This window comes from Centruroides sculpturatus, unplaced genomic scaffold, assembly GCF_000671375.1.
Source record: "Centruroides sculpturatus isolate CEXI.00-Female unplaced genomic scaffold, Cexi_2.0 scaffold239, whole genome shotgun sequence".
NCBI classification, from domain to species: Eukaryota; Metazoa; Arthropoda; class Arachnida; order Scorpiones; family Buthidae; genus Centruroides; species Centruroides sculpturatus.
In genome coordinates this window covers 31,913-59,601 of record NW_019384979.1, presented here as the reverse complement: position 1 = coordinate 59,601, position 27,689 = coordinate 31,913, and the positions used below count along the sequence as shown (strand labels likewise).

The 27,689-nt window shown below is 28.6% G+C and overlaps 1 protein-coding gene across 1 annotated transcript; it reads right to left on the bottom strand.

Moving 5' to 3' along the window:
* Nucleotides 1-293: 293 nt before the first annotated feature.
* On the bottom strand, nt 294-25,475 carry LOC111632755 (carboxypeptidase B-like). Its single transcript, XM_023377279.1, has 11 exons — nt 25,394-25,475; nt 22,282-22,357; nt 21,917-22,050; nt 8,914-9,001; nt 8,740-8,841; nt 3,553-3,657; nt 3,009-3,119; nt 2,835-2,928; nt 1,365-1,567; nt 563-647; nt 294-484 (listed from the first exon to the last, which is right to left on the bottom strand). The coding sequence occupies exons 2-11, from the start codon at nt 22,315-22,317 to the stop codon at nt 294-296; spliced, it is 1,149 nt and encodes a 382-aa protein (XP_023233047.1). The 5' UTR covers nt 22,318-22,357; nt 25,394-25,475.
* Between the last annotated feature and the right edge of the window lie 2,214 nt (nt 25,476-27,689).

The following is a 27,689-nucleotide window of genomic DNA, read 5'->3' as shown; positions in this document are numbered from 1 at the left end:
TCGGACTTAATGACGGTTTTACTGGTTATTAGCATTTACAATTTTTTATAAAACTCATCCCTACCCTCAAAATTAAGCTTTTTGCCATTTTATAATAATTAAAAATATAAAAAGTTTTTAGTAATAAAGTATAACAGATGACGCTACAAACGCAATTTTAAATGATATCGGAAAAGTTAAGCAACTCGTTTGCTGGATTTTTTTTAACTTTGTAAAATAAAGACCTTGGTTTCTAATTGTAAAATTATAATAATAATAAAATATAATAAGTAAATAACTTTAATAAAGAATTTTTATCGTAATTTATCTTTCAGCAACACTGCCAGTATTTTTACAGCTTCCCAATTTTCTTCTCCGACTGGAATGATAAATCTCTGAGGCAAAGCAAAACCATATGTGCCTGTATCTCTTAATTCTATTGTGTATGAATATTTGACTCCAAGACTGCCATAAGCCCAATCATCTGAACCCCCTGCAGCCAAATCTGAAAAAAAGATGATTATATATAAAGAATTAATTTCGTTATGTAAAGTGATATGCAAGAATAATAATTGATACATACATAATAAATTGCTGGATGATCCTAGTGAATACTTAAATCCATGCTTTTTTTCAATAGCATCTATAGCTGGTTGGGCAAGATTTATCTGTAAATGTTAAATATTTTAAATCGTCTATATGTGATACACGATAATTTAAGTATTATACTATTTTGAATTACTTTATATATTTTATATGTGAATACAATAAAACCTCGATTTAACGGCAAAATTTCTGGTTCGTATGTCACATGTGAAAATGAAAATCCTGTTAATTTTAAAATGTTTTTTATACGTAATTAACAGATGATATTTTTTCAAATCCAAGAGTTACTCCTCTTCATGCCTTGGTATATCATAATTCGAAGACGAATAAATAGGAATTCAAATTTCAAACTTGTTTTCTTTTAAAGAATATTGTTTATTTATTTAGTTAATACAATTAACTAATTTAATTTGTATTAACTAAACAATTTAATTTAATTAACTAATACAATTTTTAAAATGTTTGATTATTTAATTCATTTGGATCGTATACTTGTTTATTACAATTTCAGAACTACGGTGAGTACATAAACAATAATACTGTATACACAAAAACTTTTGTGTAAAATTAAACTTTTCATACATACAATAATTTTAATTAGACAAAGGTACGTACGTAAGTAAAAACAGTTAAACTAATTTGTCAATTTTTTAAAACATGCATTCGGAAAATTTACTTTATTATATGACGGACTTTCTGCTTTAATGGACATCCCCTCGCCCGAATTAATCCATTAAATCGAGGTTTTACTGTACTTTATTAGAAATATGTTATTTTACCATTTCGTGGTAGGATGAAGGAAGAGTTTTTGTGTATCCCCAAGGAGTAAACCAAAATTGACCATAGGAATGATATGTTAAATAAAGTTTTAAGTTATCTTTTCTCGCTGTTAAGAAGTCTGCTATATTTTTAGTTTCAGGTTCTGAAAATGGATGGTATCCGGCAAAAATTTCTGAACAAGGTTCGTTGCTCGCACCTGCGACTATTAAAAGAAAATAATGACGATGAATAATAAGATGAATTAAATTAGTCATTCCGGACAACATGGACCTATTAAGGAAAAATGACAATATCTTTGAACGAGTGATGACAAATTTGAAAATTTTATTTCAGTGAAAGGTGTTAATTTTGTTCATCACACAGATACCATTAACTTCAAATAACGTCTTGAATAAAAGAAATAGAAAGTTTAAGGCACTTACTCATCTTGTCCAAATGTGTGGACAGGATGGTATATGAGAAAAAATGCGCGAGAGACTTTAACTACAACACCAAATTGTTTCTTTTTGTTGTAATTTGTATTTTTTGTGTTTCCCGTTATGATTCCTTCTGTCTGAGGTGTGTTTATATGCTCCAGGGCGATGTTTGAGCTGTAATGTAATGCAACCTATAATTAGCATTAACGCGTGGAAAACGTTGTCCGAAATATACGATTATTATAAATAATGTTTTTGATCTGAAATACACGTAACTTACGTTTGATGAACCTCTGAAAATTGGTACCAATGAAAAGTGTTGCAGTAGGCCTACTAATACTGCTGCTTACAACACTGATGCTAGGGGCAAAAAATTCAGTGAGCAATCAATCAGAAAATGCTAAAGAAATGGTTCCTGCAACATCTGGAAGAGAACATTCTGGATTTTATTTTCTAACAGGACGGTGCATCCCCACGCTTTCATAAAAGTCAGAAGTGAGCTCAATAACTGACTACCGAACAGATGGATTGGCTTTGGTAATCGTGATGGTGCAATTCGTTGATCTCGCGTTTCTGAACTGAACGTCCTGTATATTTTTCCCTCTGAAGTTCATCAAAGATAGTCCACATGTCACGCTCTCCACATACCATGCGTGATTTGCAAGTACAGTATTGTCTGTTTTGTCCGAAGCAGAGTGCGTAAGATGAAATAGCTAGATCATCAGACTACCAAACTCGTAGTGTTGCACATAGGAAAATCAAGATACACGTAGGCCTGTCTCAAATAAAGTTGCAGCTAGGTACTGACATTAATAATGTACTCGGCACTTTCTATAGTTTTATAATTTAAGAATAAAATTGACGACTTATTTTTTGCTGCTTATTCCGAGGTAAATAGAGTAAAATATCAACGCACACAATTTGCTGATATGGAAGACCATATGGCGCACCTACCATCATCTAGTATATTGTTTTTCAGATATATGAATAGGCCCATGTTGTCCACATGCCCGTATTGTATAAAACGATCCTGTATAAAAAAAAAACTCCTACCATTCCATTGATAACCAAAATTTCGATTGGGATCAGCACCACGACATCCCCAGAACGAACGGGTCATCGAACGTGTCTTTCTCCATAATCGATTCTAAAATATGTTTAATTTATGCAAAATTTATAAGAATTCAAAAGGACAAGCTTGCTTAAGATATGAATTTATTATTTTACCGTTGTGTGGCTATAAACGTATCCATCTGGATTAGCTACAGGTAAAATATACCAGTCGAATTCATCAACTAGCTTTTTTACATCGTCCTTAATTTCATATTCGGTAGCTAACTAAAAAATCGAAAATATAAAATACGTAAATTATTTCAAGTGATCGAGTATTCAATAACATGTCTGATATATCTTGATGACTTAAGTGGCTTAGAAGAATCAGGAGAATTCGAAGGCTTCGATTTTCTGATCCTTCTAAACTCCAACTGAAATACTCATTTGGTACAGAACATAGCGAAAGACCATTCAATTGCTAAGTAAATATCCATTTCATTCACTTTACAAGAAACTTGCTATATAAATTAATTACATTAAGCAATTTAACACTGAAATGCTACTATAAACTAAGATATATACAAAAATGTAAAAATACGCGAAAAAAGAGAATTCGTCTGTAGATTCTTCCATAGAATAAAAAATAGTTCTCGAGAAAAGTTATTGTCTTGCTACTGGTTGTACTATACTATTTTTTAATAATATAAAAATACATTACTTGAGTTGCGATGTAAAGGACAGTGGGAGGTGATATCCATTCTCTTGCGTGGATTCCTGCGTCGAGCCAAATTATTGGTTTGCTGCTGTTCTTCTTTGATCCTATCTATTAATGAAAGGAATTTTAAAATGTAATTGCTGAATTGTTCAGTTTAAAATATAAAGGATACAATTTACTTATTATTCTGATATTAGTTCTGAAATTAATTTTAATTTCAGAATCACTAATGTCGTTGTAAGAAATCCTATCTTTAAATACTCAACGGATAATAGATATAAATTCGATTCTCTGCATTTTCTTTAGATCGTGAAAGATGTATAATCTAGAATTTTATAATTTTCAAGTCAACATTTCTACGAATGTAATTATTTTACAAGATGTTTTATATCACATAATCTAGGTGGGTAAGAAGTGTAGTCGTAAATTTAAAATGTCAGTGCAATAACCGACACCCCGAGTTTGAATCGCCACTGTCTAGGGAGGCGCCACCATTATGGAGTTTTGTATGGGCAAAGCGCAATTTTGTGGCGCAGATATTGCGCTACAAAGTTGCGCTTTGCCATACATAAATGCGTCAAAAATTGCCTATATATTCGTAATCAGGGCGAAAATTGCGCAAGAAATAATTTTCTGTTTTTTGCCCGAGATATAGTCTAAACTCTAACCTAATTCACAAAGTATAAGGGCCATGTTTAAAAAGTACGGGGGCTACGCCCTGTTATATTCTGCACGACTACAGTACTGACAGGTAATCGTTTGTATAGGGCAATGCGACACGTGAGCGATCTGCCGAAGAGAATGCCTCCTGGGAGGACTTTTTATGGAAAACTGACCCTTATTTAGGTGCCAGTTTTCCATAATCACGTGGAGTTTTCTAGGTTTCTTCACGTTAGTAAGAAACCCAGAAAACTCCACTTGACCAATCCGTTGGCCAAGCGCGAACCCACAATCAACCTGTCAGTGTTCAGTGGTTTTATCCACCCGGCCACTGGTACTAGGTGGGTATTCTGGACCAAGGGTGGGCAACCTTTTTTATAACATGGGCCAGAATAAATTTTTCGTTTTTTCCGCGGGCCATAGAAGTTAATTGACACCTTGTGACCTGTAAATTTTTAGTCTGCAAATATGAAATAAATAAATAAAAAGAAATTAATTACTACAGTCGACCTCCCCTATAACACTGTTGATTATTCCGTTTTATATGAATTCCGTGTTGTATGAGTCACTTAGATTTTACAAATGCGTGTGCCGGGCTGTGAACGGCTCACCTATTTGTAAAATCTAAGTGAGTTTAAACACAATAAAAACATCACTATGTAGTTGGATACGACAGATATTACATTTTCTAATTGCATAGCTTTTGCACATAGATTTTCTTGATGGATGATGCGATGAGATATAAATAATTTAGAAAAATTCTGTTCTCCCATTTTTTGTTTGAATAAGGAAATGACTCCCTTATTTTTTCCTGTCATTGCTGCCACAACACTTCAGAAAATAATATTCAATTTAAACTAGACGAATTACATCGAAAAATATTTATTTATAATTTCTTCTAAACGTCTCGCGGGCCGGATAGAAACTTTTCGCGGGCCGTAACTGGCCCGCGGGCCGGGGGTTGCCCACCGTTGTTCTGGACCACAGTATGAATGACGCGTGGATACGAAGTAAGGTTCCTCAATAGGGGATCCGGTATGTTGAATCGGGATCGGGAATCCGGAATTTTGAATCGATAAAGGTTGCTACCGTATGCATACTCGTACTGTACCGTCTTCGATTTCCTATAGGTTTGTATTGAGTTAGAATGCTCTTTTTTTTAAGCGTTGTTTCCTCATATCTCGTTTCATATAAATGGCCGTCCAGCATTTAATTGTAAAAATAGATCAGAAGGTCCTAATAAAGTCAAACTTTTTGTATTTCTTAAAGATTCCTAAAAATTGTATTATCTAAAGAAAGAAATACACGGAAAAATAAATTGTCATTTATTTCCCATAGCTTCTGCCGTGTGTGCGAGAGATATGTGTTAACGCTTTATCTTTTATTATTAGTTTTGTTGTTTATATAATAAGTTATTCGCAATGTTGAGAAATGTAAACTTAAATCTGTAGTTTTCAGAAATTTCGAAGCAAAAACACATAGGCACACAAATACTACTTGAATCGGCCATACATATTATAAATAACGCAAATAAATTATTTTCCAATCATAAATGTTTAATTTTCTGAGAACTTTCATTAATTTACTCGTCTCTAAATTCAGAAATTTCCAACATTTTAAAGATGAGTTATTTTGTATAAATTATACATTTGCAGATGTTTCACTTAGACATTACTCGTATTTGTGCCATAGTTGAGTACAGTGACGTCGCAAGACATTCCCTTTCCTTGACTTTCGCGAAGTTATTCTCGTGAAAAGTATATCACAAGATAACTTTGTGATATTGTATATGAAACTACAAATATTCGACAAAATATGAAAGCCCATTGTGCGCTATGCTTTTAAAAGGAATGGATTGTTATAATTATATTTTATATTCTTAAACGACTATGTGAGAATTTGAATTGTGAACGTTCAAATGTCAAATATTAAATTGTCATCTTTCACTGTAAGCCTAGCTCCCATTCAAGTCTGAACAAAAACATTATCGCCTGGGACGATCTTGTTGTTAACAAGATCTCATTGTTCTTTTCCTTGAAACGAGGAATCCTTACTGAAAATTTGAAGTTTGATTCGTGGGTTTTGGAAGAATCGAGATGATTAGGCGACAAGATCTCTTCGAAAAAGTATCGAAGCCCGCTCCAAAAATGTGAGTCGGAATCACTTTGGAAAAATGTATTGAAAATATTCTGTGAAGAATTCTTCCCTATTTTGAAGATGCCACCCTTTTTGGACTTCAAGAAAAGAATTTTTCTGCTAGTGAACAGACTACTTGTGCCCATTTCCTGACAGATGAGATCTATCGCAAATTCTATTAAAATGTCGTCTCGGCTTAAGTGTTTTTACGAAAAATTTTTATGAACAGTTTGAGATTTTACTAGCAAATACTAATATATTAACTATTATATTCGAGAGTTGTCACTTTCCGCTGGACCTACGCGACATTAACCTTCAAATCAAAGTGACAAATTTTTAGGTTGAGATTTGTGTAATCATCCGCTCGCGCCTAAAATTTTTGAAAAAATAATTTCATATCGATAAAAATGTCAAAATTGCAATGAGACAAACTTTACAGCCAATTATATGTTTGCATTTATAAATATCACACGCAATTAATTTGTATAAAAATCGAATCATTTATTATTTAATAATTACATACATACATTGCTTATGTCGAATTCTGTTTTATACGATTTTATTTGAACTTGATTGCAAGAAAATGGCTTTCCTACATCCAAGTTCGTTCATTTTATAAAGGAAAAATTGGTTATAAATATATTTATTTATTTATTTATGATCAAAGTTATTAAATCTGCATAATTGAATTTATGTAAAGCTATTAATTTTAATCTTCATTTGCTAAAAAAAATCCTTTAATTTTGTACAAATATTGTTTTTTTTTATTTTTAAAGCATTGTAATAGGGTAACTGTACCAGTCCTTGCCATTTACAAAAAATTAAAATTTTTAAAATAAGTTAGTTAAACATGAAAATTATTCATCTTCCCCATCTGTTGTTAGAAAATTAAATTAAGAACACAATGTAAGAATTAATCCAAAGAGAGAACCACTGAGACTTTCATTTTTGAATTAGATTTTAATACATCAATTAGCTTGATGAAATTTTACAGTCATAAGTTATAAGTCAAAAGAAAATAAGTTAATCAAATTTGTACAGTATTTTAGAAAAAATCTTATTAGTCACTAATGATAATATAAATATTATAAATTAATTTTTAATTATATTTACATTTGATTTAAACTATACGTTATATCTTATTGTAGATGAAAATTACCGGAATTTTGTATACAATAGTAACAAAAAATATATGTTTTCTAATATTTTTAAAACTAGTTATCAATAAAGTAAAAGTTCATCTTTCAGTATGGCTTTTTGTATAAAGTTTCTCGACATATAAAACCTAAAACAGACTTATAATGTCATGAATTCGTGAATTCTTAATCAGTCGAAAATTAATATAATTATCGTTTAGAATATCTTACTACACGATTTTCTTGTACAGATATTATCATCGTAATTGTCTGATAATCATTAAGTTTAATCAGTAATTTCAATATACATCCGAACATTATAAATAGGGGAAGGTAGGGCAAATCGTAGTACTTACGGAAATTTGTAAATTTTTTCATTGAAAATTAACGAAAAAGGAACATAATATGGATCATTATGAAGATTGACTTGTCTGTTACTTATGTTTTATACCGCACAGCGTAATTCTTAACACATTATTAATTAATGTGCTAAAGAAAGAAATCTTAAAAAAACCCATTTTGCCTCACGGGTATGGCAAAACAGAGTATGAAACTATATGATAAAAACATTGTTTGTTTTACATCACTTATTTAATAAATATTTTACTTTATTAAATAAACAGAGCATATTAAACATAAATCACTTTTTCTCACTTCAAATTAGTTTTCACAAATAAATGAACAATCATTTTCATCTGCCCCTGCACATATACAGTACCCAACTCTGGCATTGAATGCATGTAATCCAACCTTCTCCACTCGCAGATTCAGCATAAAAACCACAGCTACATAGTCACTGTTTATCCAGGATGCCAGGTCTATTGTATTATGAGCAAAACGTAAACCTACCCTGTTTTGCCCTGAGTCACCCATTTTGAAAAAATATTTACCACGCGAGAACTGACGCGACAATGTAAACGAAATTTAGATGCTTAAGAACGGTTAATTTCTGTACTATTCCACAAAATTCCCATTATGCCATTATCAGTATGCTCTCAATACTTTTGTGAAAAAATACACAGGGCTTATTTTTTTGAACAGAGGCAGAAAAGTAAAGAATACAACCCTTTCGAATATGACTACTGTAATCCTAAACTGAAGCTGTTCATACGCGTTATTCATTGGCGCTTTCCTTACACAGATGGAGGTGACTGTTTACGAAAAAAAGAACCATTTTTCCTTTTGCTCTATCTTTCCCTACTATGATCTATTATTTACTTAAAATATAAAAATTCATCTTAAAAAGACTCAAAAGTACCTTAATTCCTTTCATTTCTCGTACTTCGTAAGACATTCCAATAGTAAAGACACTGGCTATATCCGGAAATTCGTCGGCCAACGATTCCATAAAACGATAGATCTACAAACAATACTTAATTTTCATTTTGTTTCAAAATTTTACATAAGAAAGCTCAATTCATCCATACTTTACCTCATTCAACGTTTGATATTTATCGAAAAAAGTAGGAGAAACTCGACCGGTTAGTTCTTCTGCGTCACGTCGTTCATCTTCAAAGATTCTGTTCGTAAGTTAATAACCAATTAATACGAATTTAAATTCGTATAAATAAGTTCACGCACGTGTAATATAAAATATGCAGCGGTGTCGATCTTTTAGAATCTACAGTATTTACATTTAATTTAATAAATTTAAAACGTTATCGTTCCATATAAATCTAATACTTATCACTTAAAATATTAGGAAAATTTATTATTGTACTACTGTAATATTGGAAAATTTATTGACGTAATTATTTCTTTTACGACTATAAAAAGCAATTTTTTCAATTCATATGTTCTTCATTTAATAAATTAAAATATATTTTGATTTTGGGTAATTACAGTAGTCTGTACTTTACGATAATATTGACAAGTTAGCGATCAGCTCTTTAGAGAGACAAGATGGCCGCCAGGAATGGCAACATGAGTAAATAGAAAAATAACTGGGGAAGAGCTGGCAACTAGGAATTGCAACTTTCTCGGCAAAGGGAAAGATTGAAACTCGACTATGTGGTTAGCCCCAACTACAGCTACATTCATTATTTTGTATACATTTGCCATCTTTTTCTCTGTACATATTAAATAAAAATGGCATAATCTACAATCTTTCAAGGTAACAACCAACATATTCTAATTGTAATATCTAGGATTTCTCAAACGGGATCCCAGTTGTTTTTTTTAACCCGGAAAACCCGCAAATTTCTTTTAAAAAATTTACTTTTTTCTTATTTTGTGTTAAAGTTGAGAACATTTTGAAAATATAAATTTATAATTAACTCATAAACTTTCAGAATACATTTGTATTTATTAATTTTAAACCTACTTATTAGATTTTTAAATTTTTACTCGTTATGGCATGTCACAAATGGTCAATAATCAATACGTAACTTATTTGCGGCAGGACTCTGAAAATTCTTTACTTGTCAGAACCTGTAATATCTGGAATAATTGTACTTACGCTGTCTTAATTTTTAACCATGCCCAGTAGCTTCGATAACTGCGTAACGCCAGGTTGTGCAAATTTGGCAAGGATACAAACGAGTACGAAGTCTGCAAGTATGAAGGTTTTCTTCATAAACCTGATTATTAAAGACGAACGGACTGCCGAATTACCGGGCTATAAGCTTGATGTTTCTATTAAAGCAGCCGCAGTAGACAAATCAAGCATACTAGAGAGCAAAAGAAGTATTACAATCTCGAAAACGAACTAGAAATCTTAAGGCTACGGGTGAAAAAACACATAACATCTGTCTTCTCTTAAATGCATTAAAGACGATTCCACCCACATCAATTGAATCGGAAAGAACATTCTCGGTAGCGGGACTTTTCATTAGTTAAATAAGAACCAGATCGAGTGATTGGAGCATTGACAATCTTTGCTTTTTAAAATCTTATAATAAAAATTTACAATAATATTTTGTATTATGTTTTATTTAAAAAAAAATAAAAAAACGAAAATTACCCTTTAAGTTAGAAGTCTGATCTAAGTTCATTTTTTTTTAATTTTCAATTCAATTCAAAGCATTTCTTGTTGTATGCAGTTTCCAGCAAACTTTAATAAATTTTTTCTATTTTTGTGAAAATTTCTGCGTAATTCAAAGGACATTTTTAATATGATTTTGGAAGCTGCAGAACGTATTAAATTACTTTAAAAAATGAAAAATAATTATATCATTTTCGAGATATTTTGTATATCTTAAAAATAATTAATTTTATTCTGGGAAACCGTTCACTTTTATCCCGGAATCCCGGGACAAGCAAAAGACCGGGAAATGAGAAACACTAGTAATATCTGAATTTTTCATTAACTACAGCAGCAAGGACTCCGGGTCCCTCGGCCCCTCCCCTAACCATCCAATCTTTTTATTTGAGGGAAGTTTTTCCATATTCCTTTTCCATATATGTCCTTACAAAGAAACGAAGAAATTTACTTAAAGAAATCGTTTCGGATCCTTATAACGGTCCGGACCCTTATAATGTCTTTCCCCTTTCGTCAGGGCTGCTAGCGATAGGCTTACAACGCCTATTATTAAGACACACTTCAAATAAAAACTGAAATTTTTTCTTCAGCCATATATTATCGATTGGCGTCATTATTCAATTAAAATTATTCTACTATTTTATATCTTGCTAGTGTATGCAGGACCGGATCAAAGGACTTTGTAGGCCCTACTTATTCAGGAGTCGTGGGCTTCTGCAAAATAGATGCTTACCTTTCAACTCTGTAAGATTATTGTTGTTATTACGTTATAAAAAAGAAAAAATTCTTTAAAATAAACTTTTTTTTTAAATTCTCTGTTGAGACATAAAAATATTGCCGTAAAAGAACCGTAAATAAGCCATAATTTAAGTATGATTTTGATGAGGATATTTTCTATTATTTTCTTATCGGTAAAATAATATAAATTTTAGATATTAAAAAGTAATTAATAGCAACTTTTATAAGATATTAGATTTTTTTCATGTTTTTATTAATTTTATCTAATTTTTAATTTTGTATATGTTAGTTGTTACTTTCTTTAAGGTCATCATAAAAAAAATGCTTAAAGACAGAGATTAAATGCTTCAAATAAGTAAATTATAAATTACCATTTTAAGATAATAATGGGAAAGGATGCATCATCGATAAAGATTAAATGCAATTATTGTTTCAAATTATAATTTAAAAACTTGCTATATAAGTTTATGCAAAAACTAAACAACGTTTAAGTGGTACGTATGTTGTACCACTCATTTTTAATAACGTATACAATATGTCTATTGTCATCAATAAGGTCAAACGTCTGTTTTAAATACGTTCTACTCACGACTACGAATTTAAAAANCAATATATTGAAAAAGTTACTAATAAAAATTTTAAAACTCAATTGTAGGCCTATATTCTTCTACCACACACACACACACACACACACACACATATAGATCATTGGTAAACTTATATAAAGAATAAAGAAATATTTATTTTTAAAGGAGCCATTCTCCCGATATAATTCTTAAATAAAATACTAATTTTTTAATAGTTTTATATAAATAGTGGTTTAATTTATATCTAACTTGTAAGTATTAATAATTCCGTCGTTTAAAAGTTATAATTTCAGAAATTTCTTTTATAAACTTTCAGATTTTTGAGAAATGTTTTAAATTATTTTATACAAAAGTCTTTCCTCCATAAAATTAGATTTTTAAAATTCCTAAAAAAAAGAAACTAAAAAAATAAACGGAATATTCTTAAACTTTCAGAATTTTTAGAATAAATTTTTAAAACATTTTCTTTGTATTAATAATAGTAATAAAGTCATACATAGAAAATGATTAGTAGACAAATTCTTAAGATTTTTTAAAGTAAATTTATATTCGAATATTTTGAAATAAAAATAATTTTAATAGAAGTAAGAATAAATCGTGCTCATTTGATATAATTTTATATGAATTAGTAATATTTAAAATACTATAATAATTTAATAAATTATTTATTTTTATTTTCTATACAATTATATAAAAATATGTCTTTAACGTATACATTTTATCAAGTTGTAATCAATAGAAATTTTTTCTGATTTTCGACTATAAAATATTATAAAAACAATTTAAATTCTCCGGGATTTAGAGATGGAAATGGTATTTTTAAAAATTAATTTATAAAAATGATAAATAAATAAAATAACTTACCCATGATAGGTCTTAACACGATGATCGTGCCACGTTCCAACGCAAAATACAATACAACTTAATAGGATTAAGATTTTGTCAATCATAATGCCGAATGAATTGTGCGAGATAGAGGACTATAAAACAGTATTTATACAAATTTCGAGCGAGTGATAATTGGTAAATGCGACGATAAATAAAAGATAAGAACTATTTATAAATGACAAATTTATGGATCNTTTCAACTCTGTAAGATTATTGTTGTTATTACGTTATAAAAAAGAAAAAATTCTTTAAAATAAACTTTTTTTTAAATTCTCTGTTGAGACATAAAAATATTGCCGTAAAAGAACCGTAAATAAGCCATAATTTAAGTATGATTTTGATGAGGATATTTTCTATTATTTTCTTATCGGTAAAATAATATAAATTTTAGATATTAAAAAGTAATTAATAGCAACTTTTATAAGATATTAGATTTTTTCATGTTTTTATTAATTTTATCTAATTTTTAATTTTGTATATGTTAGTTGTTACTTTCTTTAAGGTCATCATAAAAAAAATGCTTAAAGACAGAGATTAAATGCTTCAAATAAGTAAATTATAAATTACCATTTTAAGATAATAATGGGAAAGGATGCATCATCGATAAAGATTAAATGCAATTATTGTTTCAAATTATAATTTAAAAACTTGCTATATAAGTTTATGCAAAAACTAAACAACGTTTAAGTGGTACGTATGTTGTACCACTCATTTTTAATAACGTATACAATATGTCTATTGTCATCAATAAGGTCAAACGTCTGTTTTAAATACGTTCTACCCACGACTACGAATTTAAAAACGTTATTAAAACAATGGTGATTTCATTAGTTTATATGTTATATAATATTAAGATAACGAATATCTAGTCCAAAAATCTGTCGTCTCGTTGAATTTAGCAGGCAAAGCAATCGCCTAAAAAGTACAGGCAAACGTTTCATGTTTGAAATATGACAGTTTCTCCGATATTATGATCAATAGTTATAATTAAAAAACTGGCGTGTCAACGTCAATTAGATATGCAGAAGTTTGTTTAATATCGGACAGGTGTCGACTAACTTCTACTTGTTAAGTAACTTGTATCGATATTTAATTAAAAAAAGAAATAAATAAAAATTGCTAAAGATGACATTTAAAATCGTAATTTTTATTATATATTGCATAAATTTTTAAATTATACGACTATTCTCATAAAAGACAGACCCGTACACAATTTTTTAAAAGGAGGGGTTTAAAACCTACGTTATGAAAATATTTTATTAGTTTTTTACAATAGGAGGATATGAATGGATACAAAATAAGAATGTTATATAAAATGTGCTGTTTAATTTTATTATTAACTTTTCCTGAATGGGGATGAACCCCCAAAACGTCCCGTCCACGCAGTCTTGCAAAAAAGGAAAATAAATTATGATAGATATGATATAACTAGAGAGAATGTCAAACAGAACATAGCGTGCAAGATGAAGTCGAGTCTTCTATCCTTTCCTCATATTCAGTATGTTAGATAACTAGCCAATTTTGAAGGTAATTCATTTAATCTTGATGGAATATATATATTTATATATCAAAGGGTTCTTCAAAATCTGATGGGTCGAAGAAGCTAGACTTAGTAAAGAAAAAAGTTTCTAAACGGAAATGTTTCATAGTTTACAAAAACTAATTTATATTAATTTTTTATTGCGCTGCAATTTGAAAATATTGCAGATCTATAAATTTTCACTGTCGTCCGTCCGTGTATCCGTCTCTCCTTAATCTCGAGAACGGAGTTACATAAATGAAATCCGAGATAGACATGGAAATCTTAGGGGCAGGAAGCCCAGATTAACTATATACGAATGTCCGATACAAATCAACAGTCACATTATTTCAATTTAAAAATTTTCCCTGAAAGCAGTTAATAGATGATCGGCACCACTCTATTGTTAAAGGAAAAGTATGATATACAGGAACAAGTCATTAGTAATTAAAAAAAAGCAAACTAAAGTTTTATACTGTATTCCTTTTAGTTTTGGGTCTGGTTAAATGATCGTGAGGTATCCCGTCTATCTGAGCCTGTTCTATCAAATAACATCGTGTCCTCCAATTTTTGTTTCTGGGTAGTAAATGTCCAGTAGTTTCAGTAGTTTATATATAAAAAATACAGAAAAAATAGATACGTAGAAAAAATATAGCTCAAGAGGTTACTCAGCACTGAATTTATCATGATTATCCTGAAAAGTAGATAGCCTACATAGAAAAAATATAGTCATTTTTCATTATGTGTACCTACTTTCCAGGATAAGCATGATAGATTCAGTGCTGAGTAATCTCTTGAAGTTTCAAGAGCGGTCGAGAATTCTCTAGAACAGTGATGGGCAAACTACGGCCCGCGGGCCAGATGCGGCCCCCTGAAATGTTCTATCCGGCCCGCGCGACATTATTCCTAATCTGACGAGTAAAAAAGAATACAGGCTGTGGTGGTTGATGCACCTCTTGAGTGTTCGTTGATTATATAAAATAACCGAAGCTTTATATCTCACCATGAAAGTTTATTTACAATCACGTACAAAATTTTGTTTTACACTTATTGAGTAAAAGCTCGATCGGTTACAAGCATGCTTCGGTACAGAACATCCACTCGTCGTGCGTAGCGTAGCCGAAAGAGAGAAAAAAAATATGGCGGACGGCCTGCACATGTTTTTATAGCGCCACCTGGATTTTCAGATGCAGCGCTAGGTTACAATTATATTGGCCTGCCTAAAGTTTTCTTCTTTTCCTTTGGCCCGCTCTTTAAAAAGTTTGCCCATCACTGCTCTAGAAGGTTCCATTAACATAAAGCAGCAGTATAAATACAAAGGACAAGAGCTAACCAGTTCAGCTTAGTTCCAGCTATGTGTAATACATATCTGCATAAAATATGATTTTAAAAATGGTTATTAAGAGCTGACGCATTTTGCTAAATCTACAGCCAATTTATCAAGATTAGATTAGATCAAAAATGTGTTTCCACGAATTACAGTACCTTCAACACTTTTCACTATCTGCTGCAAAGGTGAAAGCCGGTATCTTTAAAGGACCACAAAGAAGTATAAGGAATTCCCCAAGAAGTTCACTCCAGAGAAAGAGAAAAATTTTTTCACAGAAGTTCTGGGCTTCCTGGCCAGTCAAAAGAAAAAACTACGTGGTGTTAGTCTGACGCCACGCAGTTTTCGGTCTAATAAGTGGTTGAGACTAAAAAACTATGAAAAAATGGGCTGCAGGATATCCCTTAATTTCCTTAATGCCCATCTCGATAAGTTCAAGGAAAACATGGAAGAGTACTCGGATTAAGGCGAATCCTTCTACCAGGATATAGACATACTGGATTTTGAACGTCACTACCAAGAGCAATGTAACGAGAACATTTAATTCTTTAGCAGGCTAATTCATAAAAGTTATTTACAGTATAATGATAAATGCCAAAAATATGTTATTTTCTATCACTTTAAGTAAACGAAAAATCCAAATTGGTCCGATTTTTTTTTTATTGGAAATAGGTCGGAATATCACTGTCCTGATCATAAAAACAAAATTTGAGGAGAATATTAATAATTTTCTATACTTTTTACATACACAACTTTTCCTAGTCAAGAATAAAAAATAAATTAAACTTGTTACACGATGTAATTTAAGATATATTTTTTATGTACTGTACAATTAAAAAATAATAATAGTTTTATAATATGCAAATAACTCATACAATTAATTATGATTTATTCTTTTAAAAATTGCTTTTTATAATATCAAATTTGAGAGTCAATTAATGTACAATACGCAGTCTGCTATTGATAATCATATCTATAATAGAAATTATGCTTATCAGAGCAAGCAATATTAATAGGTATATAAAATATAATTACTGATAAAACTTATTGCATAAATGTAATCATATTTTTATCTCAATCTTTATTAATTAAAAGTTATAAATAAGTGGTTCAATCAATATAGAAAAAGCAAATATCATTTTTTATAGTATTAATAGATCTAAAATACATAATAATTTAGATAAAACTTGATTGACATTTATTATTTTATGAAATCTTTCCTAGTATATGCCCTTATCAATATTAAACGCATTTTCAGGATAATATATTCAAAAATATCACGCATAAAAGTTTATCTGATTTTAAAGTGATAAATTTGTTCTAAGTGTTTTCATTGATAAACAAATGAAAATTTAAAGCACTGGTTAAGACTGTTAATAGGAAATCGTTGCCAGTTATTGTTGAATTAATAATCTGAAAAGAGCTTTAAAATGCCTATTTGTGTAGAGAAAATGATAACAATAAACGAAAAACAAGTTATTTTTCAATTAAAGAAAGTGAAAAATGCTTAACATTATATTATTTATATGGTATTTCTAATTTCATTTTCGAATTTATTTAATATTTCTGTACATAAATTCAAGATTTCGTTATGCTAATAGCATCAAAATATTTAATGTATGTTCAGTACTTCAAATACCTTTTCATTCGACAAGAAAACTCTATGCATTGATATAACATAGATTTATAGATTTTCAAAACTTATTTTCCTGTTAATGGTCGTTGAATATTTTATGATTTTATTTTTGTTTATAAAGCAAAAAATAAAACCACAACTTAAAATTGATATACTTACAGACGTTCTACGAATCCATTAATTAAGATGTGCAAAAACATCCTACTAATAAGAAATTCGATACATCGGCTACGTGTCACTAATATCAGGATAAAAAGCTAAGATTGACAAGAACAAATAAAAATTTAATAAAATATAGAAATATTTATGAAGAATAAAATATCTGTTTTTATATGACAAAGGCTATTCTTCATATTCTTGTTACTATATACACGAACCTTGTATCGTTCTACCTATCAAGGAGGAGGAAATAATGATGTAGGTTATAAAAGCAGCATTTTGACTCATCGAATTATTAATTATAATATCTGAATAATTTCAGTAAAAAAAGGAAAACATTTGAATACACTTAACGCGTGTCTAGAGTTACGTAAAAGGTTATATATAGAATACAAATCTAGTTTGGAGTTACGTAAAAGCTCTGTTAAACGAAACAGGTATTTAAAACAGCATTCAAGTATATAACATTAATTGAATGATTATGATACAGTTATCGCAATGATCATAAATTAATGTTATAATGGAAAGTATGAGTAATGCTCGTGATTCGCCATTAACTTAGCGATACTTTTGACAACGATAATATTTAAACTGCCGAATTGTCTGCATTAATAATAATAAACGTAATAGAACGTAAAAGAAAGCAATTAAATAAATATAAAATATTTGTTTGTATGATTTTATTCATGAAATAATTATAATATATTTTTTAAAATATTTAATTGATCGTGTTTTTTCGAGATTGGGAGTGGGCTATCCTCATCATATGGGCTACACTATTACAATGCATTTACACACAAACCCACGATTAAATTCTGTATTTGGTTATGTTTATCTGGTTTCTGGGTGGGAGGATAATGAGTCACTAAGATATTAAAAATGTATTGTCATTAAACTTAGGTATGTCTTCAAAGTTTCAGCCTTCTATCTTAATTAGAAGTGGATGAAATTTGAGTTGTCTGATTGAAGAGCATACAAAGCAAGTTAAATAAAAGCGTTTAATAATAATAATTAATAAAAAAACATACTTTTGTACATCTTCAATCATTGNATATAATAATTTCCCTAATTGTATTAATATTTTAAACCGTCTGATTTTTTGTATGTTTTTTAATTGGTTAATGATTGATTCTATCAACTAATTTGTTGATTGTTTGATTGTATTAACTTGATTCTTTAGATATGGAAAATTAAATAAAGAACATTATGTTAGCACAATGTTGCTGTTGAGAACGTATCATACAGGAACACTTTAATACAGGAACATATCAGGAACACTTTACCTCTGTATATGTTACAAGGATCACTCACTTCTTGGTAACATCTCCCATCAGGCCTGTTCTCTACACATCTCTTCTGTATTTGTCACATCCTACAGGTATTCCGTTAATTTTTCATAATTTACACCTTTTATTATATACTTTTTTAGTTTTGTGCATACCACTTTTTATTTTAACACACATTATACTATCCTCAGGTGCATGTATATTGATATGATAGCACTATTTGCTCATTCCTCCTCCCGTGTTTAAATATNATGCTTCGGTACAGAACATCCACTCGTCGTGCGTAGCGTAGCCGAAAGAGAGAAAAAAAATATGGCGGACGGCCTGCACATGTTTTTATAGCGCCACCTGGATTTTCAGATGCAGCGCTAGGTTACAATTATATTGGCCTGCCTAAAGTTTTCTTCTTTTCCTTTGGCCCGCTCTTTAAAAAGTTTGCCCATCACTGCTCTAGAAGGTTCCATTAACATAAAGCAGCAGTATAAATACAAAGGACAAGAGCTAACCAGTTCAGCTTAGTTCCAGCTATGTGTAATACATATCTGCATAAAATATGATTTTAAAAATGGTTATTAAGAGCTGACGCATTTTGCTAAATCTACAGCCAATTTATCAAGATTAGATTAGATCAAAAATGTGTTTCCACGAATTACAGTACCTTCAACACTTTTCACTATCTGCTGCAAAGGTGAAAGCCGGTATCTTTAAAGGACCACAAAGAAGTATAAGGAATTCCCCAAGAAGTTCACTCCAGAGAAAGAGAAAAATTTTTTCACAGAAGTTCTGGGCTTCCTGGCCAGTCAAAAGAAAAAACTACGTGGTGTTAGTCTGACGCCACGCAGTTTTCGGTCTAATAAGTGGTTGAGACTAAAAAACTATGAAAAAATGGGCTGCAGGATATCCCTTAATTTCCTTAATGCCCATCTCGATAAGTTCAAGGAAAACATGGAAGAGTACTCGGATTAAGGCGAATCCTTCTACCAGGATATAGACATACTGGATTTTGAACGTCACTACCAAGAGCAATGTAACGAGAACATTTAATTCTTTAGCAGGCTAATTCATAAAAGTTATTTACAGTATAATGATAAATGCCAAAAATATGTTATTTTCTATCACTTTAAGTAAACGAAAAATCCAAATTGGTCCGATTTTTTTTTTATTGGAAATAGGTCGGAATATCACTGTCCTGATCATAAAAACAAAATTTGAGGAGAATATTAATAATTTTCTATACTTTTTACATACACAACTTTTCCTAGTCAAGAATAAAAAATAAATTAAACTTGTTACACGATGTAATTTAAGATATATTTTTTATGTACTGTACAATTAAAAAATAATAATAGTTTTATAATATGCAAATAACTCATACAATTAATTATGATTTATTCTTTTAAAAATTGCTTTTTATAATATCAAATTTGAGAGTCAATTAATGTACAATACGCAGTCTGCTATTGATAATCATATCTATAATAGAAATTATGCTTATCAGAGCAAGCAATATTAATAGGTATATAAAATATAATTACTGATAAAACTTATTGCATAAATGTAATCATATTTTTATCTCAATCTTTATTAATTAAAAGTTATAAATAAGTGGTTCAATCAATATAGAAAAAGCAAATATCATTTTTTATAGTATTAATAGATCTAAAATACATAATAATTTAGATAAAACTTGATTGACATTTATTATTTTATGAAATCTTTCCTAGTATATGCCCTTATCAATATTAAACGCATTTTCAGGATAATATATTCAAAAATATCACGCATAAAAGTTTATCTGATTTTAAAGTGATAAATTTGTTCTAAGTGTTTTCATTGATAAACAAATGAAAATTTAAAGCACTGGTTAAGACTGTTAATAGGAAATCGTTGCCAGTTATTGTTGAATTAATAATCTGAAAAGAGCTTTAAAATGCCTATTTGTGTAGAGAAAATGATAACAATAAACGAAAAACAAGTTATTTTTCAATTAAAGAAAGTGAAAAATGCTTAACATTATATTATTTATATGGTATTTCTAATTTCATTTTCGAATTTATTTAATATTTCTGTACATAAATTCAAGATTTCGTTATGCTAATAGCATCAAAATATTTAATGTATGTTCAGTACTTCAAATACCTTTTCATTCGACAAGAAAACTCTATGCATTGATATAACATAGATTTTCAAAACTTATTTTCCTGTTAATGGTCGTTGAATATTTTATGATTTTATTTTTGTTTATAAAGCAAAAAATAAAACCACAACTTAAAATTGATATACTTACAGACGTTCTACGAATCCATTAATTAAGATGTGCAAAAACATCCTACTAATAAGAAATTCGATACATCGGCTACGTGTCACTAATATCAGGATAAAAAGCTAAGATTGACAAGAACAAATAAAAATTTAATAAAATATAGAAATATTTATGAAGAATAAAATATCTGTTTTTATATGACAAAGGCTATTCTTCATATTCTTGTTACTATATACACGAACCTTGTATCGTTCTACCTATCAAGGAGGAGGAAATAATGATGTAGGTTATAAAAGCAGCATTTTGACTCATCGAATTATTAATTATAATATCTGAATAATTTCAGTAAAAAAAGGAAAACATTTGAATACACTTAACGCGTGTCTAGAGTTACGTAAAAGGTTATATATAGAATACAAATCTAGTTTGGAGTTACGTAAAAGCTCTGTTAAACGAAACAGGTATTTAAAACAGCATTCAAGTATATAACATTAATTGAATGATTATGATACAGTTATCGCAATGATCATAAATTAATGTTATAATGGAAAGTATGAGTAATGCTCGTGATTCGCCATTAACTTAGCGATACTTTTGACAACGATAATATTTAAACTGCCGAATTGTCTGCATTAATAATAATAAACGTAATAGAACGTAAAAGAAAGCAATTAAATAAATATAAAATATTTGTTTGTATGATTTTATTCATGAAATAATTATAATATATTTTTTAAAATATTTAATTGATCGTGTTTTTTCGAGATTGGGAGTGGGCTATCCTCATCATATGGGCTACACTATTACAATGCATTTACACACAAACCCACGATTAAATTCTGTATTTGGTTATGTTTATCTGGTTTCTGGGTGGGAGGATAATGAGTCACTAAGATATTAAAAATGTATTGTCATTAAACTTAGGTATGTCTTCAAAGTTTCAGCCTTCTATCTTAATTAGAAGTGGATGAAATTTGAGTTGTCTGATTGAAGAGCATACAAAGCAAGTTAAATAAAAGCGTTTAATAATAATAATTAATAAAAAAACATACTTTTGTACATCTTCAATCATTGTTTTGTAAGGAATCTGATAGTACTTCAAAACATCTTCCAAATATTTTCTCTTCGATTCAGAAACCATTATATCCGTCGCCGAATTAATATGAGGTCCGAGCCAAAAATCATACTATTAAAAGAATTTTAAAACAATTAATTTAAAAAAGAATTTGTTTTTAATATACAAAATAGAAAAAAATTAGTTTAATATCTTCAAGAATAATTCTATAAGCAATAATGTTAAATAGATTTATCAGAAAAACTTTTGAATGATTCGTGATAGTAATTTTAAAGCAAAATAAAAAAAATTAATAGTGTTTAATTATTTATTTATTAATATTTACTTTGCAATTATGCTTACATCACTATTATTCGATAGTCGATTCAAAAACTTCATTTGCTTCTCATTAGTAGGTGTAAGTCTAAGGACAGAATATCTGCAAAGATATTTATTTTCCTTAAAATATTTAGAAGATTTTTTTATTAAATATATTATAAAACGTATTTTATATAATTATAAAGCTTATTTGAAAATATTAAATAAAATAATGTGAAATAGTTTAGAATTTTTATGAGTTTTTCGCAAATTTTATTATGTAATTAATATAAGGATTTATTTTAATGATATAGAAACTCTTTCATTATAAATATAAAAGTATAAAATATGGCAAAGAAAATTAAGATTTTTATAATTGTAATTCAGATAAACAGAAATTGAATAATATTCGATTGAAATTTTAATAATTTTAGACTAATGCTTACTGCTAAAACAAAGTTAAATACATTCATTTACAGCAACTTTATTTATTTAACCTTAAATTATTAAAACCTCAATTGAACTTTTTCATGTTTAACCTTTATTATCTGAAATGCAATTATAAAATATTGATTTTCTTTGCCATTTTTCCAAAAGAAGAAATTGAAGAAAAGAATAAACTTCTTTCATTTGAAGTTTAAAGAATGAAAAGATAAATAAATACGCGGATTCAAATATAGAAAGTAGTGCTATTTTATTATTAATTTATAGAAATTTCTCTTAACGTGAATGATAAATACTTTAAAAAATTTTTATATGAAACATCTTATCATGTTTATTTTTAATTTTCTTTCTAAGTTTTATATATTTTTTGCGAATCTCCTAGAAAACATACATGATATGTATATTAAGCATTTGAAAATGAATATTGCGAGAATGCAAATTATGTTATTTATTTTACTAAAGTTCAGTAGATAAGTTAAACATGTTAAGGAACTTGCAAGAAAAATATCTAAAAAAGTCGTACTAAATGACCTCGAATGTTTTTAAATAGTTAAGTATGACGTCAATTCTTTCAATTATTATAATTTAATCTTGTTTTGTTTAATCTCATTTTAAGTAATTTTATTGAATTAAATATGAACATATAATTAATTACAGAAAAAAAGCATAATATATTAATAAAAATTAGTTTTGTTATGATCGTAAAACAGGAGTAACTACATTCTTTTAATGGGTTTATAAATAAAATTCGAGTGTATTACATTGTATTACATCACAATGCCAATTGTGATATAGTACACAATGCCAATTGTGATATTTATTTTTTTACGTTATTGTATACTTTTTAAAATTCAGAATTTTATGTAAACATTTACAAATAATTGTAATTTTGTATTTGACTACATCTTTTCATTTATTGTGTTTTAAATTATTATATCTTATGATACAATAAATGAATTGCTGTAGTCAAATACAAAATTACAATTACTGTATTTGTAAATTTTTACGTGGAAATCCTAAATTTTTAAAAGATTTCTCTTGAAGATGCAACGTGTATCATTGCTTTGTGAATATCCATTTGACCACATGGCTTGGAATTTAACAATTTAATATTAATAATAACAAAACAGAAAATCGTTTTACAAGTTGCTTATAGAGTATATATTACATATAATATATTCATGTATATAGAAAGCATAAGAAAGATATTCTTTTAAAAGTACGAATTTCTTAAGAATTAAATGAATTTTAAGTATTGAACTGAAAAGAAACTCTTAAAGAATTTTTAAAAAGAAATTCTTTAATGCTCGATAATAATTCTTATTTTAAAACGTTGAATTCTGTAAAGAGAAATTAAAAATGATAATTATAGGGGATACAAATGACTAATTATATTTTTATCAAGTAAACGTATAGGTCATTCAACTTGTAAACTACATAGTTATTTAACTTATATAGCAACCATGGTAGGTATTTACATATTTGTATGTTAATTTACTTGGTTATTTTCTAAATTTAATTAAAATAAATTAATAAATTCCGTACAAAAAAACTATATTTATAAGTTATTACACAATAACCTTATGATAAAAAAACGAATTTTTAATACCTGTAAAAAAAAATTTCGAGTTAATTAACTTGAGGGCATGTGAAAAGATATTTTGTTTCTTCATTTATCATTGTATTAATATTATATATAAAAAATACTTAACAGAAATTATAATTAGATTGTATATAGAACTGTATGTTTAGCTAATCGTAAGACAAATTTCCAAATTTAGAATTTAAAAAGGAGAAGAATTAAAGTCATTATTTAATAGAAGTCAAATTTTTTTAAAATATTGACCTATATAAATGATCTTAAAATAACAATATATTGAAAAAGTTACTAATAAAAATTTTAAAACTCAATTGTAGGCCTATATTCTTCTACCACACACACACACACACACACACACACATATAGATCATTGGTAAACTTATATAAAGAATAAAGAAATATTTATTTTTAAAGGAGCCATTCTCCCGATATAATTCTTAAATAAAATACTAATTTTTTAATAGTTTTATATAAATAGTGGTTTAATTTATATCTAACTTGTAAGTATTAATAATTCCGTCGTTTAAAAGTTATAATTTCAGAAATTTCTTTTATAAACTTTCAGATTTTTGAGAAATGTTTTAAATTATTTTATACAAAAGTCTTTCCTCCATAAAATTAGATTTTTAAAATTCCTAAAAAAAAGAAACTAAAAAAATAAACGGAATATTCTTAAACTTTCAGAATTTTTAGAATAAATTTTTAAAACATTTTCTTTGTATTAATAATAGTAATAAAGTCATACATAGAAAATGATTAGTAGACAAATTCTTAAGATTTTTTAAAGTAAATTTATATTCGAATATTTTGAAATAAAAATAATTTTAATAGAAGTAAGAATAAATCGTGCTCATTTGATATAATTTTATATGAATTAGTAATATTTAAAATACTATAATAATTTAATAAATTATTTATTTTTATTTTCTATACAATTATATAAAAATATGTCTTTAACGTATACATTTTATCAAGTTGTAATCAATAGAAATTTTTTCTGATTTTCGACTATAAAATATTATAAAAACAATTTAAATTCTCCGGGATTTAGAGATGGAAATGGTATTTTTAAAAATTAATTTATAAAAATGATAAATAAATAAAATAACTTACCCATGATAGGTCTTAACACGATGATCGTGCCACGTTCCAACGCAAAATACAATACAACTTAATAGGATTAAGATTTTGTCAATCATAATGCCGAATGAATTGTGCGAGATAGAGGACTATAAAACAGTATTTATACAAATTTCGAGCGAGTGATAATTGGTAAATGCGACGATAAATAAAAGATAAGAACTATTTATAAATGACAAATTTATGGATCAATAAGTTTTGAAATTTGGATTAAAATGCTGTATCCGCCGTGGTATTGCCGATTATTTATCTAGCTTGTTCTCTAACTAGTGAGGTCAGGTAGATAACCGTCGGCAAAAATGAGGAAGTACAAAAACTGGTCTCGTCCTTCTGCTTAATTTATTGTTTTATCCGCTATCTTTCGATGATCTTGATCACTTAATCTTCGGATGAAGAGTTACGATGAAATTATATCATAAATAAATATTTATTTATCTCAATGTCATTAAAATCTTTAAAAAATCCATTTAAAAAAATTTATGTTCTTTTTTCACCCTTAATATCTAGCTTATGTGAGATTAAATTTATAGAAAAATATATACTTATTAAACTGATTACATATACAGTAACGTACACTTTAAAAGTAATTTTAGCGTTTAGGATAAAATCATATATATATATTTTAGATGAATTTGATAAAATAAATTGGATACAATGTTTTAAAAATTAGGAATTGATATTGTTTTAATGGTCAGTAAAGATCAATAATTGTTATGGAATATAGTTCAGAATATAGTTTAGAATCTTTACTTATTTAACTCTATTCAATATAATCTTTTCTTATACAAGAAACTACCCTCTTAATTTGAATAAATTATTATTATAGTTAGTAGATATATATATATATATATATATATATATAGGCATACAATTCACTAAAATTATTAAAATATTTGTGGATAGTTAAGCAACCATTTTGCCAATTGCATATTTTGCATATAAAAAGATATTTTTCAATAAGAAAACGTTACTTCATAATAACTTAACAAATAACAAATGTCAATAACGACACAAAAAATATGAGAAAATAGTTTTTAAGCAAGCAAATCATCAGACAGTTTACTGAGAATTTAATTTGACAGATTACTGAGAATTTCATTTAAATGCTTTGCGTAATTTTTTATTATTATTACTTTACTTATTTTTTGTTATGTTTTGTATATTAATTTAGGTTATTATTAATTTAACTTTACAGAAGAATTATTTCTAACCGGAACTGAGTTTTAGTAAATATTTTGAACAATTCTAACAGAGGATTTTTCCCATTTTTTCGCCCTGTGAGCACTAAGAAGGTCATTTTAATCATGCCCATCTTAGATTCGGCCAGATTCGGTAGTGAGGGATGGAACCCATTGTTAGCCTGGCCAAATCTACGATGGACATGATTAAAATGACCTTTTTAGTGCTCACAGGGCGAAAAAATGGGAAAAATTATCTGTTAGAATTCGAGAAGACCGCCCGTGAAATATTCTTGGTATTCTCCTCCCGGATTCGATTCCGGATTCCTAGAAAGGATGACCAACTCCTTTAACGCCTCGGCCATCCAGGCGCCGAGCAGAACTTTTTATTTCGTTTAAAGAATTATTATTTTTATACTCGCGTTACTTTTACAATATTTTTAATGTTTAAAGAAGAGATATTCAGGAGCATTAATGTTACTGTGAATGATCGATATCTGGCGAATGTCAACATTCTCCGGTGAATGTCAGCATTCACACAGTCTTTTCGTGTATGTACGAAATATTTGGTAAATATCATTATTTCTCACTTACACCGGCAAATGTCGACATTCGGCATGCACTGATAGTGAATGTTTAATAAAAATATTTTTATTACGTTAAGACAAAAATGCAACATTTTAATATGTGAAAATAGGAGATAGCTTAATGTGAGATCCGAAAGGCCCTGGGTCTAATTTGTGAATTTTTATTAAATATGTTTAAATATAGACACGAAATATTACTTCGTTTTGTGAAAAAAATATTGTTTTAGACGTGGGAAAAACCAGATAACAAATGTTATTTCCTTTCATCGAAGAGAACATCCTCTGTTTTTCCGTATCTGGTTAAAAATCTCGCTCAGATGGGAAATGGTTACCCCTCGTTCATCCCCCTTTCGTCCGTTCTCACGAAAGAGTTACTGGACGATGATTGGACGAAATTTTGAAATAAAAGGGGAGATTAGTCAGAATTCGGGGAGTTCTTCGACAGATCCGAAGCATACAAACTCCACATACGTTTCCCTCCTGATGGCCAACGCCCATAACGGA